Source organism: Lissotriton helveticus, chromosome 1_1, assembly GCF_964261635.1.
Source record: "Lissotriton helveticus chromosome 1_1, aLisHel1.1, whole genome shotgun sequence".
In the NCBI taxonomy this organism is placed as follows: domain Eukaryota; kingdom Metazoa; phylum Chordata; class Amphibia; order Caudata; family Salamandridae; genus Lissotriton; species Lissotriton helveticus.
Window position 1 is genome coordinate 1,895,473,270 of NC_136057.1, and position 24,932 is coordinate 1,895,498,201.

Consider the following 24,932-nt stretch of genomic DNA (forward strand, 5'->3'; position numbering starts at 1 on the left):
CCAACACATAACTATAATGTCATTTTAACCTACGTTTTTCAGGCTTTTTCTGGTTTTGTCTTTTAACGTATCTTAAGGTCTTAGATACTATAACGTCACACAAACATTTGTGTTTTTTCTGTGAATTTGTCTTTTTTTTCATATTCTAAATTCGACCAATGGCCAACATTTCGCATACAGCCAAGGTCTGCAGTGCATAGGCTTTGGAATTATGCAGCAGAAGATGGCTTCATTGCATTGCTTTTGGCCTGGCCCTGCAGTCAGCCCCCCGCATGCGGACAATCCTCACTGTGCATTGCCTTTGATCATGCATACCCAACCCACATTGTCATATTCCTTTTTTTTCTGGGTACCTGCCTGCTGCCTGATTATTAATATTTGCCTTTATCTCAGGGGATATCTCTGGGATTCCACCATAAACGCAGAGGGGGTCAGGATGACCTTGCTCCATTGTGTTTTTGTGGTTTTTTAAAACCTTTTATTAGGACATGTCCCAGATCCTGTAATGGCCACCATAATATTTTGCTGAGATGGTGCCACTGCCCAACCAGATCGCAAGGTACCACAGTACTATCCTAGTTCCCGCAGTACCCCATTGGCTGAAAAGAAAAAAAGGTTTCCTCAGCCAATGGGATTAAAGTATATTTTACATTTTCAATACCGTGGGTGTCTCGTGCTACATAACAGTACAGAAATCACTAACATTTCTATGTGATTAATCCTTTCATGACCACACCATTTTGCATTTGTATTGTATTTATTTTGCGCTTTCTACCCCTGACAAGGCCTTGAAGCACTTTAGGGGGAGCAGCACACTACTCCGATATCCAAGGTTAGTGGTTAATGTTGGTTACTGCCATTAATGAATTCTCAAGAAAACTTGCATGCATTTACTTCATATACTTTGTGATATATTATCAGGTAGGCGTAATCAGTGACAGCTATGAGGTTTCAAGTGAATGGTTGGTGAGATTGATAGTCTGTCGGGGATTAGGTAATGTTAGATTACAGGTGTAGGGTTTTGAAGACTAGAGGTGGTAATCTATGAAATTAGGTATCAGCCAATTGCAGAATTACAGTAAGAATGATTAAGGCAGGCATGTGACTGCAACAAGGCTACCCTCAGAAATAGAAGTTATGAAAAGAAAAAGGGTCACTCTGAGGAAAGGAAGTACATCAAGGTCAATTGTTCATTCAGGGTTTTGTGATAATAGTGGGAGATGTCTTCCTGAGATAGAAAGTAATCAGAGAATGTAAGCAGTAGAAAGAAAGAACATTCTTGAGGGCGACACCGGGTAAGGAAGCAAGATAATACCCCCGAATTACAGGAACAATATGAGCAGACAGGGAGCCAATACCTCCAGTGTCGGCAACTACGATATCTCCTTTAAAGACACGTGGAGCTGCTACTGGAGGTGTCAGATGAGACACCATTGTAATACAGAGTTCTAGGGGCCCCTTTGACCAACTAGTGTCGAGACTACACTCCACTCATACATAACCACCTCCATTCACTAGACAGCCTTAAGGGTAAGTGGGAGAAAGACCTTGGCAGGCTAGAAGACAATGACTAGGGAGCGGCTTGGCTCTACTCTCGTGAGGTAATCATACAGGCGGGATTCCAATGAATCCAACTAAAAATAATCCACCGAGTAAATTTCACAAGGACCAGATTTTCCAACATGGAAAGAATTGACACTGATCTCTGTTTAAGGAGATGGCAGCTAAGTGTTTGCTATGTTCGCCCTAAGTGGGCAAGAGTATGCCCAGACGTGGGTCCCTAGCTCACTGTGCCAGTGGATTCAAGCTAGCCTGGCTGATGAGGGGTAGTACCCCGAAACCAGTCCCAGGGTGCTTAATTCCGGTCCAGGAAAGACCTGACCTGACAGTTCGGGCTGTACTGTTACCATGAGGCATGGGGTGGCATAGTGAGCAAAAAAACAATGGATTAAACCCATATCTGTCACTAGGGGTGAGTTGTTGAAAAGTTTAAGTACTCCTTCCATCATCTTGTTGTGTTTGCTATGTTCACCCTAAGTGCCCATGGATATGCCCAGATGTGGTTCCCTTGCTCACTGTGCCACTGGATTCTAGTAGCCTGGATAATGAGGGGTTACACTCAGAAACCAGTCTCAAGATGCTTGTGTCCAGTCCAGGGAGTCCCTGGCCTGGTGTTCGGGCTGGACTTTTCCCATGAGTAACAGGGTCAAGACTGATTTGCATATGGTGGGTACGAACTGGGGTGACATAGTGAGCAAAAGAACAATGGATTAAACACAGATCTGTGACTGTGGGTGAGTGGTAGAAAAGTTTCAGCACTCTATCCATTATCTTGTTGTGTTTGCTATGTTCGCCATAAGTGGCAAAGGGTATGCCTAGATGTGGGTCCCTTGCTCAATGTGCCACTGGATTCAAGCTAGCCTGGTTGATATGGAGTAATACCCAGAAACCGGTCGCAGGATGCTTGTTTCAGGTCCAGGAGGGACCTGGCCTGGCAGTTCGGGCTGGACTGTTCCCATGAAGAACAGGGTCAAGATTGATTTCCATATGGCTGGGTCCGAACTGGGGTGGCATAGTGAGCAAAAGAATGATGGATTAAACCCAGATCTGTGACTAGGGGTGAGTGATTGAAAAGTTTCAGCACTCCGTCTATTAGCTTGTTGTGTTTACTTTATAGTAAATGGTGACAGAGTATGTGCCCTCCCCACATTATCTTACTTATGAGTCCTTTTTGATAAACATATTTTGATAAACATCTTGCATGGAGACCTTTGAAGACCAGTAGAGCTGCAGCCTTTTATAAAAGGCAGAGGCTGTTTTTAACTTTACTAGTAGACTGGGACAGAAGCCAGGCAAGGAACTCAGCTGTTCACAAGGTCAAGCGCTGCATGGTTGCATCTTATGGGGACAAGGGTTTGGGGCATTGGTGACCAAGGGGGATTGGGAATTGTAGAGAACGGCTTCCTCAAAAGGTTACTGTCTGTCACCATCAGCGCTAGCATTTTTACTTGTCACTTGGAGCTGGGATTAAGCCTTATTGAAGATATTATAAAAATGCAACTGCTGCTATTGTGCTTTGAATCAGGACAAGGGAGCAGACCGTTTTTAATTGGGCTATTCTTATTGACGATTTGCAATTGGATCATTGTCTGTACATTCCTTGGCACACTACATCTCTCAGATCTCCCAGAGTTTGGAGCTTGACGATTTTTTAGGAACTCCGAGTAGTCTCAAAGCACGTTTTGCCGCCACACTGGAGACTACATTTTTAGCTTATTATGAGGATCCTAGACTGCAGAGGCAGGCTAATAAGCAAAGCATCCAAGCACATGCAGAGATTCCAGCGAACCCTAGCCTGGATTCATACCTAATGTGGGTGGGAAATCAGCATCAACGGTTTTTGTTGGTACAGTTCACTTTCTTGTGGCCTTCCCTGCTCAGGGCCCTTATTGCAAGAATCTACCTGCTTGTCCCTGTGACGGTGTTTTGTGCTAAGTACTTTGCAGTTTATGTTTTTGTTTAAATTTTATGTCTCCCTGAGAAGATTATCTTTTACCTTTTTTAAAACAAGCCAATATTTGGTATACGAAAGCAGCTTTTACCTACTTACAGTCACTGCCAAAATCACAGATTTCTTTTCTTACCGTAGTTTATATTCAAAGGGCCATTAGGCAGAGGACTGTTATTGCTGTCTAATAAATTTGACCTTCTGCACACTAATACTTTATGGATATCTGGCAAGGGTGGGATATTAATTCAATTCTATGATGGGATGCAAAGTTTTTATCTGTTTTGCTTCTATGTTTTTTGATTGTTTCTTTTATGATCATGATTGCGATCGAATAAAGATTGATTGCCTGTTGTAAATAATTGCTTACATTTCTTGTATAGAATCTCCTCTTCAGTTAGTACTTCCTCAAAGATTTAAAGGAATTCCCAATTCAACGCAACTTCAAATCATGCCACTTGCATTGAATTTGGGAGGGCAGTACAAGAATTAAGGATCATATTTAGATGTTGGCAAACAGGGGACTACTTCAGAAATGCAACAGAGTACCCTGTCTGCCAAAATGACGGTCTGCACACTCTATGTAGGGGCAGGAGGACCACCACCTTTACTCTGATTAATTGCTTCTTTCAATGGAAAGCTTCCCTGACCACCCAACAGAGTAGGGGGCATCGGTGGAAGGTCATTTCACTGCTTTCCCTATTTCGGTAGGATGGTGTGATGTCCTTTTTTCATGTCTCTCACAAACATTTTAGACCTAGGGTGAAACCGCCATTACAGCATTTCCAGTCAAGGTACAGAGCGAATCACAGAGCCAGTGGTGAGCTCTAGATTTGGCAGACAGTTGTCCATCAGAGTGACAGACAAAATGTCCTCTGATACCCAGATGGACGGAGTACTGTCCACCAAACTTTAAATCAGGTCCAAAGTAGACATGATTCCTAAAAAAAGATTTTGCAATTTACTTTGGATTTCAGAAATTGGGCTTTAACTTCATTCCTTTGTCTTATCAAAAAAACTCCTCTCTGAAATGAAATATATTCTACTGCTGTACAAACAACCAATATTTCCAAAGTGGCAAGCCTACCATGTTTGAAGAAGTATACAGATTCCACCCTTTTCTTGTATGAAGCCACAGAGAGGACGGCAGTCGTTTTACCGCTAAGGCCACCAAAGCCCGTAGAGATGAGTTTGGGGTATCCTCGATCCATTACATCATTGGTAAATCTCCAGTATGAAGAGTCCTGAGTAGATAAAGCCACTATTAGACACAGGTCTATCTCACAAAAGGCATATAGTTCAGCAACATGGATTTTATCTTTTCAAGCACCCTTTTCCCACAAAATCAGTTTAAACAACAGTGTAGGATATTCAAAGAACTGGTACTCTAGTTGAATAAGAGAGAGTTTTAACCATATGCAGATAAGTAATGATAGCACAGCTGTATCTACCACCATGTCATTTTATATTGTCACTCATTGCTGGTTTTGCCTAGGCCCGGTGGAAATTTAAATTATGCCAGCTTAATTAATGTCATTTTGGGAGTTTTATATTAAACGTGTTACCCAAAATTCCTGAAATTATTCCACAATGCCATATTGCGTATTTACTCCGCAGTTCACAGCAAAATTATAGCATGGGAACAATACAAACTAACAGAATGTAGGGAGCAATTGTGTTTTTTTTTTGTGCCTTTTTTAAGAGCAAAATGCGTCCTTGTGTCAAAGCTTGCAGTAAGGAGCACATGTCATTTTGTTAAATTTACCCAACATTTTGCATAATTAAGTTAAAGCAATTGATACAAATTTCGTACTCCCCTAGTTTTACTCTCAGTATATTTTCTGTCTTTGTCAACAATGCAACAAGCATCCTACCTCATTGTCTAAAATGTATTCTCTAGACCAACCCATTGTGGGACCTACGCCTTTGGCTTCTTTGACTCTGCACTTTAGAATCACGCTTTAGCTACAAAATTGGACATTACGTAAACATGGATATATGCATGGGGAAAAGCAGAGATTCTTATACTACTAAGCACCACTGTGCCACATAAGACAAAAATCATAGCATGGGCACCCACATATTGGGAAATATAACGGGCTATTTAAAGCAAAGCACTTCTCTCTTCATCTCCTTTGGCCCATCTACTTTGCCATCATTGTGCAAGTTGAGAGGCAAAAGATGGTTGTGATGTGACCCAGTATACTTACGGTCTGTTTCTCAGATTTGAAGGAAGTGACAATTAAACTTCTCCTACTTCTTACAAAATCTCTCACTATAGGGAAGTATGCCTCAAGGATGAAGCTATCAAGGTTCATCTTCCAGACCTGACAGAGTTAATGCATACTACCAGTAAATTCCTAAAGAAGAACTATGGATTGGCTGCTTACCTTAAAGAAGAAGGTCTTGCCATCACAGTTACACCTCGTGAAGACGGTATCAATTGGAGAGGGGATGCCCCATACGTCTGTGATCCTACGAGGATTTCCCAACCCTCTCCCAAACTGGTTTAACATCCAGAAGTAAGGACCTAGAATTCCCAAAAAAAATATGCTCAATGATGTTACATCTTTACAAGTGGTGTAAGAAACGGATCGCCTCCAAAAAACCCACCTCGAAATGCGACCAATGATCCGTTGTGTAAAGTAGTCATTCCATCAACTGGGCGGCCATTACACAGGTTCATCTCCTCTAAAATAAGAACAGAGAGAACACTGTTTTCAGTAGTAATGTAGAGTACACGGAGTTCCACCCAATGCATTCCCTGTATCCTCAGTGAGTGAGTCGTGATGTATATATTTGCTCTGCAGTACCTTAAATGGCGATTGCAAACCACTGAGGTTTTCCGTGAACATTAAGACTGTGTTCCTTTAAAAGGTCATGGTGGCTTTCATTATCTTTTAGAGTATGGCAGAGGGTATTTTATTTCATGTAATGTATAGTCACACAGTTGTGTATCCAACTCTAAAAGGAAAGCTATGCTTATGAAACATTTTAATCAGATATTGTGTCCATGGGTCAGAGAAATAGAAGTTTAGGTGGATCTGTGTAAAGCAGTGAGTAAATTCAGGCTGTGTCGTACACATAAGCAGTGTTAAAAATACAACGAGTTCAAAAATGTGTTCGTTTTAGCCATCACCCTTATTCATATGTGTTACATTTCATAGACGTTTGCAATATACATATGAAAAATCTGTTTCTGATTTTCACTATGGAGTGTAGTTGCAACATAACTTGTAACAGGAAAGTAACAGTCACTGTACTGTCACACCCTGTTACAGTTGGGTTGTGATGCTCAAAGTCCTAGAAGCAGACCCAGAAGGCAATGTAAAGGCTGTGTCAGTGAGCAGAGTTACAACTGTTGTCTAAACAAAGAAAAGGCAGAGCTAGCTTTTGCAGGGTGAATTATATTAAAGGTGTGGACATGTAAGTGCAAGCTTATATATTTCTATAGTGGTCTTTGCCATTAAAGGCTAATATAAGTGATAGGGTGTCAATAAGATAACGTGGGCTGGTACCCGTGCAAACCCGAGGTTGGCAACTCCATTATGGTACAGTTGAAAAATGTAATGTTTGCTATCAAACGATGTGCTTCATCACCCCTGACAGGAATCTCGTGTCAAGGATAATGTGGTATGCACCCAGGTGGCTACCTTAACTGCATCGGTGCGGCGCATTTTCCCGCTGTGCTCTGAAGTTTTAAAAAACCCGCGGTTCATCGTCATGAGCGTACGAGAGGTGTACCTCATGACGAGCTGAGCTCGTCATCAGCGTCGATGTGGTTAAAGGTTGCCCACCATGTTGCTCCAGCCTTTTCTGTGCTCTGGCTACCATCCTGCAGATGCTGCAGCCAAGACAGGAATCTGACCCCCTGCCAAGAGGTGTGACCTCTCTCAGGAGTCGGAAACAATGGCCTGAATGGGAAGGAGGTCACACTACCTTCCCTGACAATGGCTAGTGTAGTAGAACATCAAGGCGGTGAGCTTCAAAGCTTTCACCATCTGTAATATGCAGCCAGGCTGCCTTCCAAAGGAGGAAACTGCTTTTCCCCTGCCCCCAGGCACATTTGCACCAGGCAGGTGGGGAATTAGGTACTCTGAAGTTGTACACCCTCAGAAGGGTAGCCACACCTCTAGGGTGGGCTACCTGGTCTGTACAGCTGAGGAAGAAATCTACCACTTTTAAAAGTGATAGAATTAAGGGTTCTGGTAATAAAAGGTGACCCACCTCATGGCTGTTTAACCGCTGGGGAGAGTAGCCCATTGGCCACTTGAACCCACACCATTAATGCCCCAAAATCTAGGATTTAATGGCCGCCCGTGATACCAGAACATCAATTCAGCTTCTGATCTGACTTGCAACAAAGGCCAGAGGGACCACGTTGAGAGTCCAAGGCAACTCCAGATTCCCCAGGATTAGTGGCACTAGCCCCCTGCACACCGCAGGTAAAAACAACATCCCAGGACCAAAGAATCACTGGCCATCAGACCCTTCGAGGGGTCACCTAGAAGTAGATGGTCAATGCAGTGTGGGAAATGTAGTGCTGACCTCCGACAAGTTTCAGGCAGCTATCATTTTCCCACGCACATCTAGGTGTTGAAATAACTTCCTGCTGAGCCTACTTTTGCCAAGACATGTTGATCGCCAATCCACCAACCATCACCTTAACTCAACGCTGCACCTCAAGGAAACTCCACAAAACCTTCATCCGATGTCAGCAGTGGCTACATTGTCAACTTTTTGCATCCTGTTTCCCACCAGCACTGTGTAAGCGGTAAAACCAGCTTCCCTGCAGCTCCTGCTTCAGCACCAAGGACAGCCAGAACAACTCTGCAACTAGGCTTCTCGTGCCAGGTAAAATCAAACTGACTGTTGTGGCTTGATCCTGGGACTCGCATCACCTTTACCCTCCTTGGGTTCCACACAACTCGACCTGCAAGTGACCAATTGTCACTAGTGCCTTTTTCCATAGACCGCAATAATAACGTTTTCCAAGTACTGTTTCACAATGATTTAATTTTGCTTTGAAAACCTATAACTTCAGATATACTTATCCGATTAACTTCGATTTGGTGTCTACATTTATATACAAATCTTCTTTATTTCTAAAATTGGTGTTGGATTCTTTCGAGTCATGTCAATTACTTATCGTCCATGTTGGTACTCTGAAATGCTTAACACATGTTCCTCTAGTAAAGCCTGAATGCGCTTTGTCACTCTAATAGGACTGAGCTAAGGATTTAATATTGTGAATCCAAGGACCATCTTTGGGGTATTGTGAGAATATTGCATGGTGAAGCCTAACCAGCATCACCCCTTAGTACTCCATCTTCCTAATCCCAGGCAAAAACTAACCAGCACATGACCCATTAGCACCAATAACAACTTTGTAAACTACAATGATTTTTTTAGTCCTTCTCTTGGAGTACTCCAGGAAATCTACCTAGAATTTCCGTAGCATGGATATGGTTGTTGCTGTCAGTAGTAAAACAAGTGTACAATCATATTGCTCACCAGATTTACATAACAGAAACCAGAATTTCCGTCATGATATAGGTGATTTATGTCAGAGTTTTATTTACTGTGGAACTGTATGGAAACAGCTTAGGTAAATGATGCTTATAAAGGCTCACCTGCGTTATCCAAAGAATCAGTATAAATTTTTTTAATGTTTTTCTCTTTGTTTTTCCAAATCTTCTCTGCTTGTATAGTGAAGTTTTATGTTTTTTAAGTAAAGTTTAATTACATTTGTGTCCTTTCCTTTTGAATTTGACTGGATATATATCTAAACATTAATAAATATTGATTTATTAGAGTCAATGTCAGATGCATATTATTAATCAAAAATAACTTAATTTTGGTTCATTGAACCATAAAAAGTGCACAATTGAAATACAAAAGTACCTAAAATGGATACTAAACAGTTAAAAAAAAACAAATCAAGGTCATTTAATTGAATAATATTAACTTCAAGCATAAGAGATCTGAAACCAAAAAGGAACCTTCCTGCTAAGATACAAAACCAAAACAACAAATACCTCAGGGAAAGTCTTAAAAATTGGCAGAAAAAGGGACCGGTATGCTATCTGACAGGTCTAAGTTAGTTGCAGATTTCGAGGGCCTTAAACTAGTCTCTGATGGCTATTAAGTGCCCAGTATAAATTATTATAGTTGTTCTCCACTTGATTTGGGGCAAGCCGCACAAAACACAAATATTAAAAGCGGGATCATAACAACAACACATAAAAAAAACACACAACATAATAAAACATTGCGTCACATCTTAAAATGACATGCGCGCGAGACCCTGACCAGGTATCCATAAAAGTATGCAAAGGTCATATTTATGAAACGACAATAGCAGTCCGCTGCCTAATGGCCCTTTGTATATAAACTGTGGTGAGATAAGTGATCCGGGGATTCAGCAGTGACTGTAAATAAATATAAACTGCTCTAGTAAACCGAATGTTCACTAGTTTTGAAAATGGTAAAATATAGAAACTTGTCAAAGAGACCTAAAATTTGCAAAAAAACATAAAATGCAGAGTACTTTGCTCAGAATGGCTATCACAGGGACAAGCATGTATGTTCTTAAAATATTGGGGAAGTCCACAAGCAAATGGACCATACCAAACCTGAGCCTGACCTATAAAATCCTATGATGCTAGTTCTCCACCCACATTAGGTATGAAGCCAGGCCAGGATAAGTCGGAATCTCAATGTATGGTTGTACTCTTTCCTTATTAGCCTTACTCTGCGCTCTATGGTGGTCATAGCATGCTAAAAATGCGCCTTTCAGTGTTGTGGCAAAACGTGCTTTGAGGCTTCCCGGGAACCTGAAACATTTGTCAAGCTCCAAACTCTTGGAGGTGTGATAGATGTACTTTAATCAAGGAATATACAGGCATTGAGCCAGTTGCAAACCGTAAGGACAGACCTGTTAAAAACTGTCTGCTCCCTTGTCCAGATGTGAAGCCACAATAGCAACGGTTGCATTTTTATAACATCTTCAAGATAGGGCAACCCCATCTCCAGGTGGCAAGTAAAGGAGCTAGTGCTAATGGAGCTAGACAATAACATTTTAAGGAAGACATTCTCTACGGTTTCCAATTCCTCTTGGGCCCCATTACCCCACACCCCTGTCCCATAAGATGCCACTACACAGCACTTGGCCTTGTAAACAGCTATGAATTCCTTAGCTGGCTCCTGTCCGAGTCTATTGGCAAAGTTAAAGACAGCCTCCACCGCTTTAGAGAAGGGCCCTGCTCTACTGATCTTCAACGGTCTCCATGAAAGATGTTTATCAGAAAGGACCCCCAAGTAGGAAAATGTAGGGACGGCACGTACTCTGTCCCTATTCACCATAAAATAAGGGTTCTCTTTTCTTCTCGCCCCATAAACCATGATTTTCAGTTTTTGATTGAATCGAACTTAGATCGTGACTCATAAAGTTTCAAAAAACATCCAGTAAACGCTGCAAACCATTAGCTGTCCTGGCTATTAGAACTGTATTGTAGGAAGCTGGCTCTCTATATAATATACCAAAGTAAGATATATTGTGCACAGAGTCCAGTGGATCCCCAAAGGTAGGCAGAGGTAAAATTAGATAACACCTTACTTTCTATTTGTGGTAGAATGGGTGAGCAGTAAGGCTTTATCAGAGGGTAGTGTTAAGCATTTATTGTACACACTCAGGCAAGAAATTATGTCACACACTCAAAGACTGAACTCAGACCAATTTGTTTGTATGAACATATTATTGTGTTGTCTTTTTATTTTCTGGAACCAAGCCAGTCCTGGTACAGGTAAGTATAATAATATATGCAAGAATAATGCAGTTAAATACAGTTTGAATGCAGTTGAATGCAATTGGATTGATTACTGGTAAGTCATGTGTTCATAAAACAGAACTACTTTTCAGTTTACTGTGTCTGTTACTTTTCAGATTACGTCATAAGTTACTTTCTCTACCTAGTGTGATATGCTTAGATATCACACTGGGACATTTCCTAGAGAAAAGGTAAGTAAATCAGTTTTTGTAAATAATGCAGTTTCTTAGGGTTTCATACAATCCAACTCAACATAAAACAATTTTCACAAGAAATCAGTCAATTCCGTCCTATGGGAGAAAATCAGGATATTGGTTTAACTGTAAGTATTTAGGTTTGGGAATTGGTTTCTCGGGTTAGAACAAGGTTTCCCCTAGGGTCAAGGATCCACTCTCAAAGCCCCCTCAGCGGCACTAGGGCAGCTGGTTGCAGATTGCTGAAGCCCAATGTTATCCAATGCGGGATAGGGGGCCTCTGGTTGGTGGCTGCTCACGAGCTGGCAACCAGGTTGTGGGAGAAAGTCTCCTGGGGTTTAGCTCAGGGTAAAGGGGGATCAAAGTTAGCACACAAGGTGCACCCACAGCGGCACAGGGGCGGCCAGGTGCAGAGTGCTGATTTGGCATCAGGTGAGCTATTGTTTTCAATGGGAGTTGCAGGTTATGGATTTTGGCTGAAGGCTTGGTCCAGGAAGACATCCGGGAGAAACCAACAGCTGGCCAGGTAAGTTGGAGGGCTCGAGGACGTAGGTGCACTTCGGGTACCATTCTACAGGGAGCAGGTCGGCTGGATGCAGGGGTGTCTTTTGAGGTCAGATTTCACCTTAAAGGGCCACTCGCGGTGGGGTGGGGGGTCTCCGTGCAGAGGCTGCAGTCGACGTCGGGGAGTCCTGGAGGGGTTGACTGGGACTGTTGGTCAACTCGGGCCATAGGAGATGGGTGCAGTTGTGGTTCCAGGCTTCAGGTTTCTTTGTCTTCAGCAGGCTCTGAGTCTTGCTTTGGAGATTATTTTGAACAGAGCTGCTGTTCACAGAACTTCCGGTCTTTGTAGAAGGCAGTCAGTCCTCCCAGGGGTTCTGAAGGTCACTGGTTGAAGGACAAGGTGACTTTTGGCGCAGGATCTCTGGAAACTGCAGAAAGGCCGGTAGGACTGAGGACAGTCTCCTCTGCTGGGCGTCTTCTTTCATTATTCTTCTTCGTAGGTTGTGGGAATCTGCCATCTTGGTTCTGGGCTGCCCCTAAATACTGTATTCAGTAGGTGTTTTATGGGTCTGAAGGTCAGTCCTTAAGATCACTACAACCTTGGAGTGCTCACCCCACGTGGGTGAGTGGGCACAATCTCTCACACTGATTGGAGAGTGCCTGCCATCTGCAAGATGGCGGGCACTGAAGAGTGAGCTTCACCTCGCCTCCCCCACCTGAGGGGTGGGGTTGGTAGAGGTGGGCACACCTTCTGGGCTGTTCTAATTTTTCCTGCCTGTCTTCCTGCCAAAATAGAGGGGATACAGGAAGGGGACCTTCTCCTGATAGCAGGAGTCTAAGGGTCATGTTAAAAAGGCGGCAAGGCCTTTGAAGCTCCCCTGCCAGAGATGGTTCTTCCTGACCTGGGGGAGGTGTGACTACCTCTTCCCTGGGCTCAGGGAGCAAAGGCTCTCACTCCAGGGATCCAGAAACATGTCTCGTGGTGGTAGGCTGGTGTTAACCAGTCAGCTGGTCGATTTTTTCAGGGGGCATTTCTAAGATGCCCTCTGAGTGCATGGCATAATAAATCTCACACTGGCATCATTGTGGCTTTATTATGCTGAGAGGTTTGATACCAAACTTCCCAGAATTCAGATAAGCCATTATGGTGCTGTGGAGTTCGTAATGGCAAACTCTGAGACCATATAGTCTTGTGGCTTTACTCCACTTTAAAAGGTCTAAGAATGGACTTACACTGTAGGGGTACAGTGCTCAGGCAGCTGTACCCTCACCAGTGGTATAGTGGACCCAACTAGAGGAGTGTCTTACCTATACCATTGGCAGTGGATTGCAGGCATGGCACACAGGTATGTATGTGTGCCATATCAACTTTTCACTTTCCCTGCACCAAAACACGCTGACAGCAATGGCAGTGTGTGTCTGTTAAGGTGCAGGGCCTTTAAGGATGGCACAATATGTGCTGCAGCCTTTAGAGGCCTTCCCTGGTCACAGTGCGCTTAGTACCCAGGGTGCCTTTTACAAAGGACTTGCATGTGGCCAGAGAGGTGCCAACTGGGGGTACAAAGGTACAGTTTTGGGAAAGAGCACAGGCCCTGGGAATCTGATTGCCAGGGCCCCAGGTCACATCAAGTCAAAATGCATCAGAAATCTGGCAAAAAGTGGTGGTGGGGGGCGGGATTTACTGCAACAGAAACCCAGCTACCTATATGTATCATCTGCGTAAATTAGCTGGAACACTACAGCAACCTACCCGTGAACAGTCTGCCCCAAGATCCACCAGATGCTTCTCCAGGCGATAAATACATGGAAAGAACAAAATTGGAGGCATCACACACCACTGGAGCACGCCCCTGGCCAAACTGAATGAATCCGTGTTCTCCCCCAGGCCATATCTCACGCATCATTATGCAGTTGCCTAAAAGTGTTAACTAAATTGCTCCACTCCCACGTCTGACAGAATGCTCCACAACTTGACGCACAGCTTAGATCCATGAATGCCAGAATATCCTGCCTTTCTTGGCCATAGTGCACTTGCCAATTAAAAGGTACAGATTGAGGGCCTGCTCCACCGTCCCCAAACCGGGCCTAAAATCAAACTGAAACTCCGACAGTACATTATGTTCCCCGGCCCATGACTGCAGCAGTTCCAACATAATTCTCTCCATTACTTTTTGCAGTGGAGTTTATCAACGATGTTGGCCGATAACAGTCTAGATCACCTTTTGAGCCCTTTTTAAATATGGGGACTATTATGGCATGGTCCAACGATTTAGGCGGGCCTGTGGCTAAAAAAGCATTGAGGACATTCATCAGAAGTGGAGTCCACAACTTTATGTTGACCTTGAACAGTTCAACGTGGATCCCAGTAGGGCCTGGAGCTTTCTCAGCAGGGCAACTATCTAGTGCTAGCAGAACCTCAGCTTTCTCAGCAGGGCAACTATCTAGTGCTAGCAGAACCTCATAAAGTTCAATCTTTGGACCAGCCGGACATTCTACCCAAGGGAAATGCTCTGACGTAGGCCAAGGCAAACTATCCACCACTGCCCCAGGAACGACTGTAGTCCTAACATCAGGGTCAGCATAAAGTATTGCAAAAATGGGCGACCCAGAAGTTAGGGGAGATAAAAAAATCGATCCCGAGTCATTGGTGTTGGTAAAATAATTGCAGTTGACCGTTACCCAAAATGCCTAACCAAGGCCGGATTGGCCGTAGCGGGCACTGGGAATTTCCCCTGTGGGCTGCCAGGGTGGGGGCCAGTTTTGTTGCCAGGGGCCAGTATATCGGCCCCCTGTAACACAAGCGTTAGGGGGTGATGTTTCCAACTTGCGACCATTGACTCCCCCACCACCCAAGAGACTGTTTACCAGGGCCGGTTTCGGTTCCGGGTCCAGCTGTGAGCCTTACTATCATGATTCTCACTGGCCTGAAGAAGGGAACAAAAGGCTTGCTCCTTAAGGTAGCTTTCCGCACTCTTATGGCATGCTTATAACAGCATTTTTGGCCCATCTTTAATTGGTCTGCAACATGCAGTTGGTTTTAATTTTGAATAGGCCCACGAGTTGAGAATAAAATTGGCATTTGGTGAACGTGTGTCTTATATAAATTTTAACTTCACGGGGTCTTTCTCTTCTCTTTTGCGATATACACAATACACTACTTTCACCTTTTTTTGTTCTGGATACAAAATATTTTTTTAGCTGAGATAGCTACTGATGATGAAAGACGTGGGCACAGCTGGTGAGAACCAACCAGCAAGCTCCTATGGTGTAGCACACGTGAGGTGCTATCTCGCCTTTTCACAATTTTTGTGGTTGGATATACACCTGTTTAAGTGGGGGGTATTTTTGAACACCGTGACTGACAATCTTAAAGATTTTATAGCAATGCAACAATATTTTGGGCTATAAGGATTTGGGACAATACCTAAATAAGAAAATAAGGTTTGTTGTTGGGATATATAAATAGAATACCCGCTCCCAATCCTTTATTTGATATAAGTTCAAGCCCGTATTGATCAGGTCTTTTTTGTGTTTGTTCATGCTTATAACAGGCCCTATGCACCCACACCTTCTCCTGGTCTCTCTCAAGACTCTCAGCAGCTGATTGTGTGCTACACAATACGACATCAGTCAAACAGCTAAAACATTCAGGCAGTAAAGGAGCTACCAGAGTAGTTATAAATATAGCTACATCAACCTTAGACCACCTCTGGAGTACCCCCTTATTATTTACCTATTGGAGATTGAGTGGAGTACACACAATAGGGGCATTGTCCAGAAAAGAAGCATGCAGGGAGAAGACCAGAAGCCTGTGATCAGTGAGTGGCGAATCCCTCAAGCTATACTCCATTACCCAATTCCTTAAAGAAAGAAAGAAGAGAATAAAGTCAATCTGGCTTGGAATGCCCGTCCCTCCGTAAGTGGGTAGCACACTAGGCTCCAACGTCAAAGAGTAAAAAAAAAACCCATCAAATTGTTATTTATAGTGATTTAACTAAATTCGTCCCTAAGTGGGTGACGGGCATCCGCATTGTCCTCCAACCCACAGACTGATGACATAGAGAACTGACAAGGTCTTAAATTAAAGTCCCCCATGAGCAAAACCACATAATTCCCCCGTATATTGCTAATACATTAATCGATATCTTCAAGCAGAAAACTCAGCAGATCTACCTTACACCTGTCAAAAACATTGCTGTACACATCAATTAGAAGCAGCTGAGCTGATGGGCACTGCAGAAGTATGAGTTGATGATGTGGGGAGTTAAAATTTGACCATATAACCTGAGCAGGGAGAATAAGGGAGATACAAGTAATAAGTCCACCTTTTGCCCTGCCTGCAGAGCCTGGAAGGGCAGACGTGAACATTGTAGCATAACCATCCATATACACGGGTACAGTGAGCCATGTATCCTGCAGATATATGACTGCATAAGGGTTAACAAAATTCTGCCAATCAGTACTACCATACTTACTGGTCAGGCCTGCTTCATTTCTTGAGGCTAGATCGAAAAATGAGCCACCCTAATTAATGAGGCCACCAAAGGGGCCACTGCTGGGTGCCATGGTTGGAGGCGGGTTGACGTCTCCCCACAGAGCCGTTGATATAATCCCCTCCTTCAAATTTAATCCAGCATCAGTCACCAAAGACGATTTCTCCACAAAGTCAGGTTTGATTAGTCCACTGCCTGCCAGCTGATTTATTTGTGCTCAACTGCTCAGGGCAGGTGATACTCAATCCATCTCATCCAGATATGAAATAGGATCAAATCTAATGGAAAGTGCTGATGTACTGGGCCAACAATGATGGAGCCTTTGGACCATTCTGTGGCTTTTAAAACAACCAAAGTGAGCAGGCCTCCATGGCTGCAGGGCTTGGCATTTCAAAGTTGATCTTCATCTCGATCTCTTTTGCCATTCTACTATTCTTAAAGTTAATTACTACCCAATATTTCTCATCAGGCTTCAGTGAGCCATCCACCAAAGTAACCCGCCGTACAAGGTTGATCTGGTCATGTGACAGCTCCTGCCTGCTCAGTCTGCCATTAGTCCAATGAACCACTTTCTTGACTAATTTAACATGTTCCTCCTTTAAATCACCTCCCAGTGGGGCACATTCTTCAATATGACCACTTATGGGGCTTCCTAAGGAGGCAGTTGAAGTGTAGAAATTTTAGAACAAGTTGGGGCTCCCAAGGATTCCTAGCTCCCCTGGCACTGCTCTATGGTTGCAGGAGCATAGTGGCAATGCCTCTGACCTCCTCTCTGTCAAAGGCAGGTGCCCAGATACATCAGGACTGACAGAGGGGATAGACACTAGGGCACTTTGCCCCAGGGTCTGCTGAGACAGAGTGATGACTGGGACGCCCCATTCAGGCCCAGTGGCAGGGCCCGGGCCGTAGGCTGTGCTGACAAGTACGTTTTCAGGTCCCTTAGGGCTGCTTTCACTTTCTCTGTTCTGCCCCATAACGGGCTCAACGTGGATGTGAGGGCTGAAGCCACCCTCTCAACAACCCTCTCACAGATTTTATCCAGACTGTCATGGATGATTTGATCAGGGCTACTTGATGAATGACTGTCCGGGCTGGAATTGGACACAGGGACTGAGCTGGATGAGACCAATGAAGAATCAAGGCACTGTCTTTTAGATTTAGTTCCCATCTCCACTCTCTTTGTTGATGTCCCTTTCACTTTTTCACGTAGATTACTAACAGGGGATGGTCCAATGTGGGGTTCCCTGGCTTCGGCCACAACCTCAGTGACCTCAGTAACCAGTAAGCACAGGGAAACTAGATGAAGACGAACTGAGTTGGGCCCCCGCCACAGCCGAACATTCAGTAACATTCAAGGCAGCCCTGTTGGTCTCTGTCGTAAGAGGGGGCCCAGGATGACAAAGGCAGATGTCGCTCGACAAGCTCTATCTCATTGCCAATTAGCCCACTGCACGCTTTAGAAAACCCTCTAGGGAAGACCCCAGTGTGCCTTTAGCGGCAGAAGCCCTATGTTTCCTCATCATTGGGGCATATTTACAATAGAATGGCGGAGCGCGGCATTCAGCTAAAATTTCTAACGATGCGCTCCACCATTCTAAAAATGCAGCAATGAGCCGTGTTTACAATGATATGGCGCACTCTGCATTTTCCCTAGCGCTGGTACTAAATTCTGCTGCCTAGCGCCACTGTAGGCACCCTAGCACCATAGTGCAAGGGTGCCTGCTTTGAGGGAATGTTTGTGTATGTGCAGGAAGGTGTCCCTAAGTGATTTGTAACTCCTAAGTGTGCTGCATTATGCACCACACACAGAAGTTGCAAATCCTCATTTTTTTAATGATTGTTTATGTGCAGGAAGGGATACTTCCGGCACAAACAATCATTCATGGCGATTTGCTGTTTCTATGTGTGCTCAACAATGCAGAGCACACATAGAAACAGCAAAAACAAGGATAAATTAATAATTTCTCCTCGTTTCGCCAGGTTATTTTTGTTCTTAATTTTGGCGCTGACCCATATTTATGCCACCCTTGTAAATAGGAGGCAACGTCAAATTCAATGGGTGTTGCAGTGGAACACCCACCGCAACACCCTTTGTCGTCCCTTTCCCGCTAAGTGTAGCGGGAAAGGGGGCCTTAAGTACATAGAGGCATAAAGTCATGTTAAGTGGCTTAACGCTGCCTTGAAAGTGAGGCGAAGGGTTTATTGCTACAGGAACGTCACAAAAAGTGACGTTCCTGTGGCGATAAGCCCTTGTAAATATGCACTGTGTGTTTCTCAAAGCACTGCTGCTGCTTGTTCCGGAACTAATAGTCACGGTCATAAATAACCTTATACCACCTCAGACGTAGGAGAAAGCAAAATGTAGAGTACCTTTCAAGGAGCAACTGAAGGAAAGGAGGCCTGGCCCAGCCTCTACCAACCGATGACAGACGAATACGGGCCCGCGTGCACTGCCGGGTGCGCTGTGATGTAGGAAGGGGGGTGTGGTGGGTGCGGGCCGCCCCAGGTGTCATCACTGAGGGGGGTGACAAAATGGCAAAAACATGTGTTTTACACACATATTTTTGCCTTTTTGTCAAGCCGGGGGTGACAGGAAACCACCAGACCTTGATACGCCACTGCGGGAGCGCCCAGCGCTCTGGGTTCCTGCCCCGCTTAATGAGGTCTAAAATGCAGCACACATGCCCCTTCCTCTCACTGAAAGAACAAAACAAGTTGCCAGTACTGCACCAATACTTAACCATTCGTAGAAGAGACAATGAATGAAACAATTGCCCTTTCAAACAGCCTTATGGTTAGAATGTAATCAAAAAAATGCATTTTATTTATATTTATCAGAAATCTTTTATATCATTTTTACATTTTTCTCTAATTTCTCAAAAGCTAAAATGAACTAAATTTTATCTTTATTTACTTATCTTGGAGCCCCATTATAGAATAGAAATTCACAATCATACTCTAAAAAACCTGTTTTATATACACCATATATACAAAGTGACCCAGTCATACACTTAGAAAACTATTCCACACATCCGTCCAAACACTCACACTCCATCCATACACAGAATGCCCGCCCTGGGAATGTTTTACTAGACCCTATTTTTAGTGCGGCATTAAAAATTTACTGAAAGGAAATTTACAAACACAAGGCCATCTTAACAATATAACAAAATTCAAGTGTTGGCAAACTAATGAAACAATATAGATTGGCCTAAAGTAAACAGTAAGGTCTATGCGTTTCGGATCGCCCTCACTACGGGGATTTTCCTCAGGACCAAAGAAGATTCTTCCTAATCTGGAAAAAGAATTTCCGTGCCGGAATTTTGGTAAGGGTTCAAGAAGTCTTCAAGAAGTGATCAACCTTCAAATATGACGCCTTCAAGATGGACTTCTTAGGCTTGTCTTTAGTCGTTCTCTGGTTTAGATCGTGTCATTTTTTACTTTTTCTGGGATCGCATTCAAGGCCAACGACATCAATCCAGACCTTATTCGTACTCCAGGGCTTCCGTACGTTGCGGCACGGGTAGTAAACCTCTGTTTATGGTTTGCTGCACTGGGTGCCACCAGACCTTGCTACACCACTGCGGGAGCGCCCCGCACTCTGGGTTCCTGCACCGCTTAATCAGGTCTAAAACACAGCACACATGCCCCTTCCTCTCACTGAGCACTCCAGGCACTTCCAGTGTGACGACGCAGGGCAGGAGATGGAGTCTCTCCCGTGAAGAAACGGGGGTATATTAGATTTCTGCTGAGATTTGTTTAATCAGGCAAGGTGACTGCTTGCACCTTCGATTCTTGCTCGGTGATATAGCAAGAGCATTTTCTCTAGTGCTTTGTATTTCACATTCAGAAATGAGGAAATGTAACCTGAAATGACAGTGTTATCTGCAATGCTTCTAGCCTTGGAGTTAAAAAACCCAACTGAAAATCCAAAGAAATGCCAAAGTAACACCAAGGCACTTAAAATGTTCTCATTGGTTGTTTGATCTTTTCCAGTCTCTCAAGGTTATATCATACTGTTTGCTTTGTAGTCAGGATCTCAACACCTCTTCTGCACTCACTAAAATCCAGCATTTTGAATGGATAGCCCATTTACGTCACCATTTCCCCTACACATAAAGAGTCAGATGTACTATTTACTGCTTCCAATATAATGGTAGTAATTTGCGACCAATAATTTTGTGATTAGTAAATACATTTCTGGACCGACCTATGTGCTCACACAACAAACTACTGGCTGTTTTTTCTAAATTATCAAACAACGTTAACCTAGAATTTTGCAATCATACATCAAACACTTACCTCTTATAAGTGTTGCATTGACAATTTGGATGCCATGAAAGTGCGGTGGTGGCTTCCTGGTGGTCTTCTCGGGTTTCGCCATTGCGGTGGTACACAGTTTTGTTGCTGGCAGAGCCGTTGGTCTCCTATGCTCTGTCTCTACTGTAGTAGTGAGACACCAGAATGCAGGTGGTGTGGTGGAGCGCTTGGTTGCTTGGGCGGGGGCTGTCGTCAAGTTGAAAATGAAGGCTGGTTTTGTTGTTGTACGCGTCACTGCTTGCACCGTGCTAATGTTTGTAGTGCCAACTGTGCTTTGCTCGGTCACTGAAACAAGATCAATGTTTGAATGTTCACCCAAAGTTTGAATTGTGGCTCATCGTCACCATCAAGAAACCAAATTCTTGTTGCTTTTTTAAGATACATTTGATTGGTGTTTACAGTGCAATAGAATTAAACAAAGTAACCCATGGTGGGTGTGATAATGACAATAACCAGCGAACATTCCCTCTATGAAGATCAACATTTTCCATCTATGTTGAATACATAGTTTGCTCGTAGATGTTCTCATCTGACCTATACATTCTCCACCAGTGAACAATTCGATTTGTATCACAAATTTCAGGTCGTTTGCAAGTTTCACAGTTGTCAAGAGACCAAGAGGATATATTCAACCGAGTTAGTTGAACAAGCACACTTCCTCATCTTGCAGGACATGTTACTTAAGTATATGCTTTGTCGATTGATTCTAGGATGGGCTGACAAATCACCAGGAAGTCGTCTCTATCCTTAATTAGGCGTTTGGATAAGTGCTTCATCACCATTGGATACTATACATTATTGTACCGCATAGCCACTGGAAAAGATGTTGCAGGAGGTTTCTGTTTCTACATATGTGCTACAAACATTTTTGCAGCCTTCAACAGCTAAAAAATAAGTGACTATTCTCATTTCCCCACACCTCCAACCACCAAGACTTGATGCCCAACATCGCTGTTCCCGAAACCAATGGGATAGGGAAGCCCACCACCTCTTTTATTGCTGCCAACACTTCCTTCCAAAAGATACCTACTACTGGCACAGTTCCACCAGCTATGAATAGGGTCTCACGCCCCCAACACTCCAGCAACATCCAGTCACCATAATATATTTCATTTCATATGTTTGGGGTCACATACTAGAGTGTCATTATCTTGATTCATGACTTTCTGTGTAGAACTAACTTCTTAAATGTTGTATATATTTCTCCAGAGGTCAGTCTAAGCTTTATCAGGGATGCCTCTGGCTATGTAGTTATTTTTAATAAAGTTCATTTAATTATGTTTTTACTTTTGCCTGGACCTATGATAACAAATATTTCCTTTCTAATATATAGAAGTACAGAGAAATACATTCTAATGTTTGATAGATTAAGATCAGCAATGCTCATGTGTCCATTTCTCTGCCTAGTTTAGCACCATTGTCACTACTTGGACTCCATCCATGTTGTCACACCATTTCTTCAGTGTTTCCATTATAAACATTGTTTTAACAATTGTTTTATATTAATTTTATTTATTTAATTTTACCTGTAATTAATATTTTATTTGATCTATTATGCACAAAAGGTCATGGTAGTCCAAAGTTTTGTTCCCAAACAAAGATTATACTTTGTTTTTATCCTAAGGCATTTTGAATCCTGACTACTCTGGTCTTTATATTGACTGCCTTTTTCTGAAGAACTTTAATGTTACTCCTGAGCATCTTCCTTGATACCTTATTCATATCGCATGATCCTTCAAATTTGTGAAGAGTGAATAGCTTCACCTACCAACACCACCAAATGAATAACAGACACCACCATCATCCTATCACTCTGACAGCCAAGTAATTAGAGGGTCAAGTCTACTCCCCAAGTTGCTCCATCCTGGTGCCCTCCACAGCCATTGCCACATGGAATGACAGCTGCTGCATACCACAACTCGTTACAAAGTGAGGAGCTGTCCAACCCTCAGCGAATCTTTGTAATACCGTCTTCACAGGTCTTGCAGCCTCCTCTTCCTAAGTGGTAATCTTCCCCCTCTGTAAAATCTTGAAGGAGCATTTGACCATATCATAGAGGTGTCTCCTCCTAGGTAACCTGAACATGTCCACAGACAACCTATCCAATTCTTTGGCGCAAGGAAAGTCTGTAGATATGGACAGCCTTTGACTCTCACAAATGGGTAACATTGCCACCCATGACGCTTGCCACAGCTGTAATCTCATCTCTCTGATCCTGAGTCTCATAATTTAGGAAGCATCACCCTGGCGTTCTTTGATCATACACTGATAACCTCTCCATCCTTGAAGAGCTCATCTCTAACAGGGCCTCATCTACCTGAAAAGTGGCTATCCTTTGGTTCAGACACAGAAGCTTCAAATCTGGCATCCTTCCCCAAGCTGTCCTTTACTTCAGTCTTCCTGCAACTGCACCCCTTCAGTACCTACTCCCATTTACCAAATGGCACCCATCACAAATACACATCAACTAAATCAATAGAAAGTAAATAATTTCACTGAGGTCTCTGACTCCTAGAAAGCCATGAAAGAGTTTTGAAAAGGTGGCGAAGGAAGTCAATTAACCCCCTACCATCTCTGACTTGTATCTCATGAATGACCACGATGATAAAAGTGCTATTAAAAAAAAGTTGTCTTCCCAGACAGAGTATCTGAGTTGCATTATAGTACTCTTCCTTTAGGACCTCCATTTGTCTAAAGTATTTCTGCAACACAGCATTGATTTGAAAATTGTATATTAAGTTTCAAAATCTCTTCCTTCCAAGAAACATCCTGCTTTGCCCTGTGTTTCTTCTTTGGTGCTATTATGTTTAGTGCCCTTTTTCTAAGGACCGTTTTTATGCCTCCCAGAGCACTATGGGCAATTCTATATTGGGTGGAGTCCAGTTATATCTCAGCTGTATTCTTCATGTCTTTTAGTTCCCATCTAGTCCACCGTATGGTTCGTGTGCGGCTACCTTTCTATCCTATTGTGATTTTAGGAGAATATCTATCTCACTAGATATTCTGCCTCTCTTCGGTTAGAATAAATATATAGTCTAGACTTTTAAGTGTTTTGTGGGCCCCTGATAACAATGAGTATTGCTTGTTTGATGGGTGCTTGAGTTTCCACACACCAGACAGGCCGAATGTGTAAGCAAATTGTGCCATATGTGTGGCACAACTTCTTCTGTGTAAGAGACCTTGTGCTCTCTACATCGTGGAATATCACATCGCTGAAGTCCCCTCCCACTTTGTGTACCATGGTATATGCTTCCAACAGTGTGGGACCTACTGCATCGAGGACCACCTATTGTAGTTTGGGTGGCACATAGATATTTAGCATCATTATGTTCCGTTTACCTGCACATCCGCATACCACCCGCCGGGATCCCTCCAGCTCTAGTTAGTACAAGATGCAAGGTTTTCCTTAGGTAGTATAGCCACCCCTTTTGAGTTCTGTGTGAAGCACATATGTGCCAGTGATATATATTGGCTCACGTTGAAGCATTTGAATTCAGTTCCCAATACGTGGATCTCTGTATCATCACCACATCTAGTGCCTGTACCTACAGATCTACTGCACCATCACACTTCTTTTAATTTGACTAGCCACACCATTAACGTTCCATGCGAGGATCCTTAATTTCTCAGTTGTTCAGTGTTTTCTCATGGGGGGGGGGGGCTTAACATCTATATGCAGTTTCACCATGTTGGAGATATTGTGTATCTGCACAGACCTCGTGTGACATGATGGGCTGAGTATACAAACTTGAAATATTGAAAACACTGAAGCCAAATTGGTCATTTTACATCTACATTCTCAGTGAACTTTCTGATTCATTCATCCATCCATCTATCAATCATCCTCCTCTCTGTCCTTCCTTCGTCCCCTCATCTATCATTTCTTCCGTCTGTCCATCCTTACTTCCGTCCATCCATCCTTAATTCTGTCCATCCATACTTACTTTCGTCCATCCTTAAGTGTCTCCATCAGTACATCATCCCTATTTCTCTCATCCATTCATCATCCCTATTTCTCTCATCCATTCATCATCCTTGCTTCTCTCCATCTATCCTTCATCCTTACTTCAATTCATCATTCTTT

At 43.3% G+C, this 24,932-nt stretch overlaps 1 protein-coding gene across 7 annotated transcripts in view; it reads right to left on the minus strand.

Moving 5' to 3' along the window:
* The window catches only part of PRG4 (proteoglycan 4), a 415,676-nt gene that overhangs the window by 46,092 nt on the left and 344,652 nt on the right, over positions 1 to 24,932 (minus strand). For all 7 annotated transcript variants that reach the window (XM_078642714.1, XM_078642681.1, XM_078642696.1 and 4 more), the window contains 4 exons: positions 20,831 to 21,133; positions 6,122 to 6,199; positions 5,899 to 6,038; positions 4,596 to 4,752 (listed from right to left, as the gene is read on the minus strand). In XM_078642714.1, the coding sequence (XP_078498840.1) occupies positions 4,596 to 4,752; positions 5,899 to 6,038; positions 6,122 to 6,199; positions 20,831 to 21,133 (678 nt within the window). The remainder of the gene's footprint in view (positions 1 to 4,595; positions 4,753 to 5,898; positions 6,039 to 6,121; positions 6,200 to 20,830; positions 21,134 to 24,932) is intronic.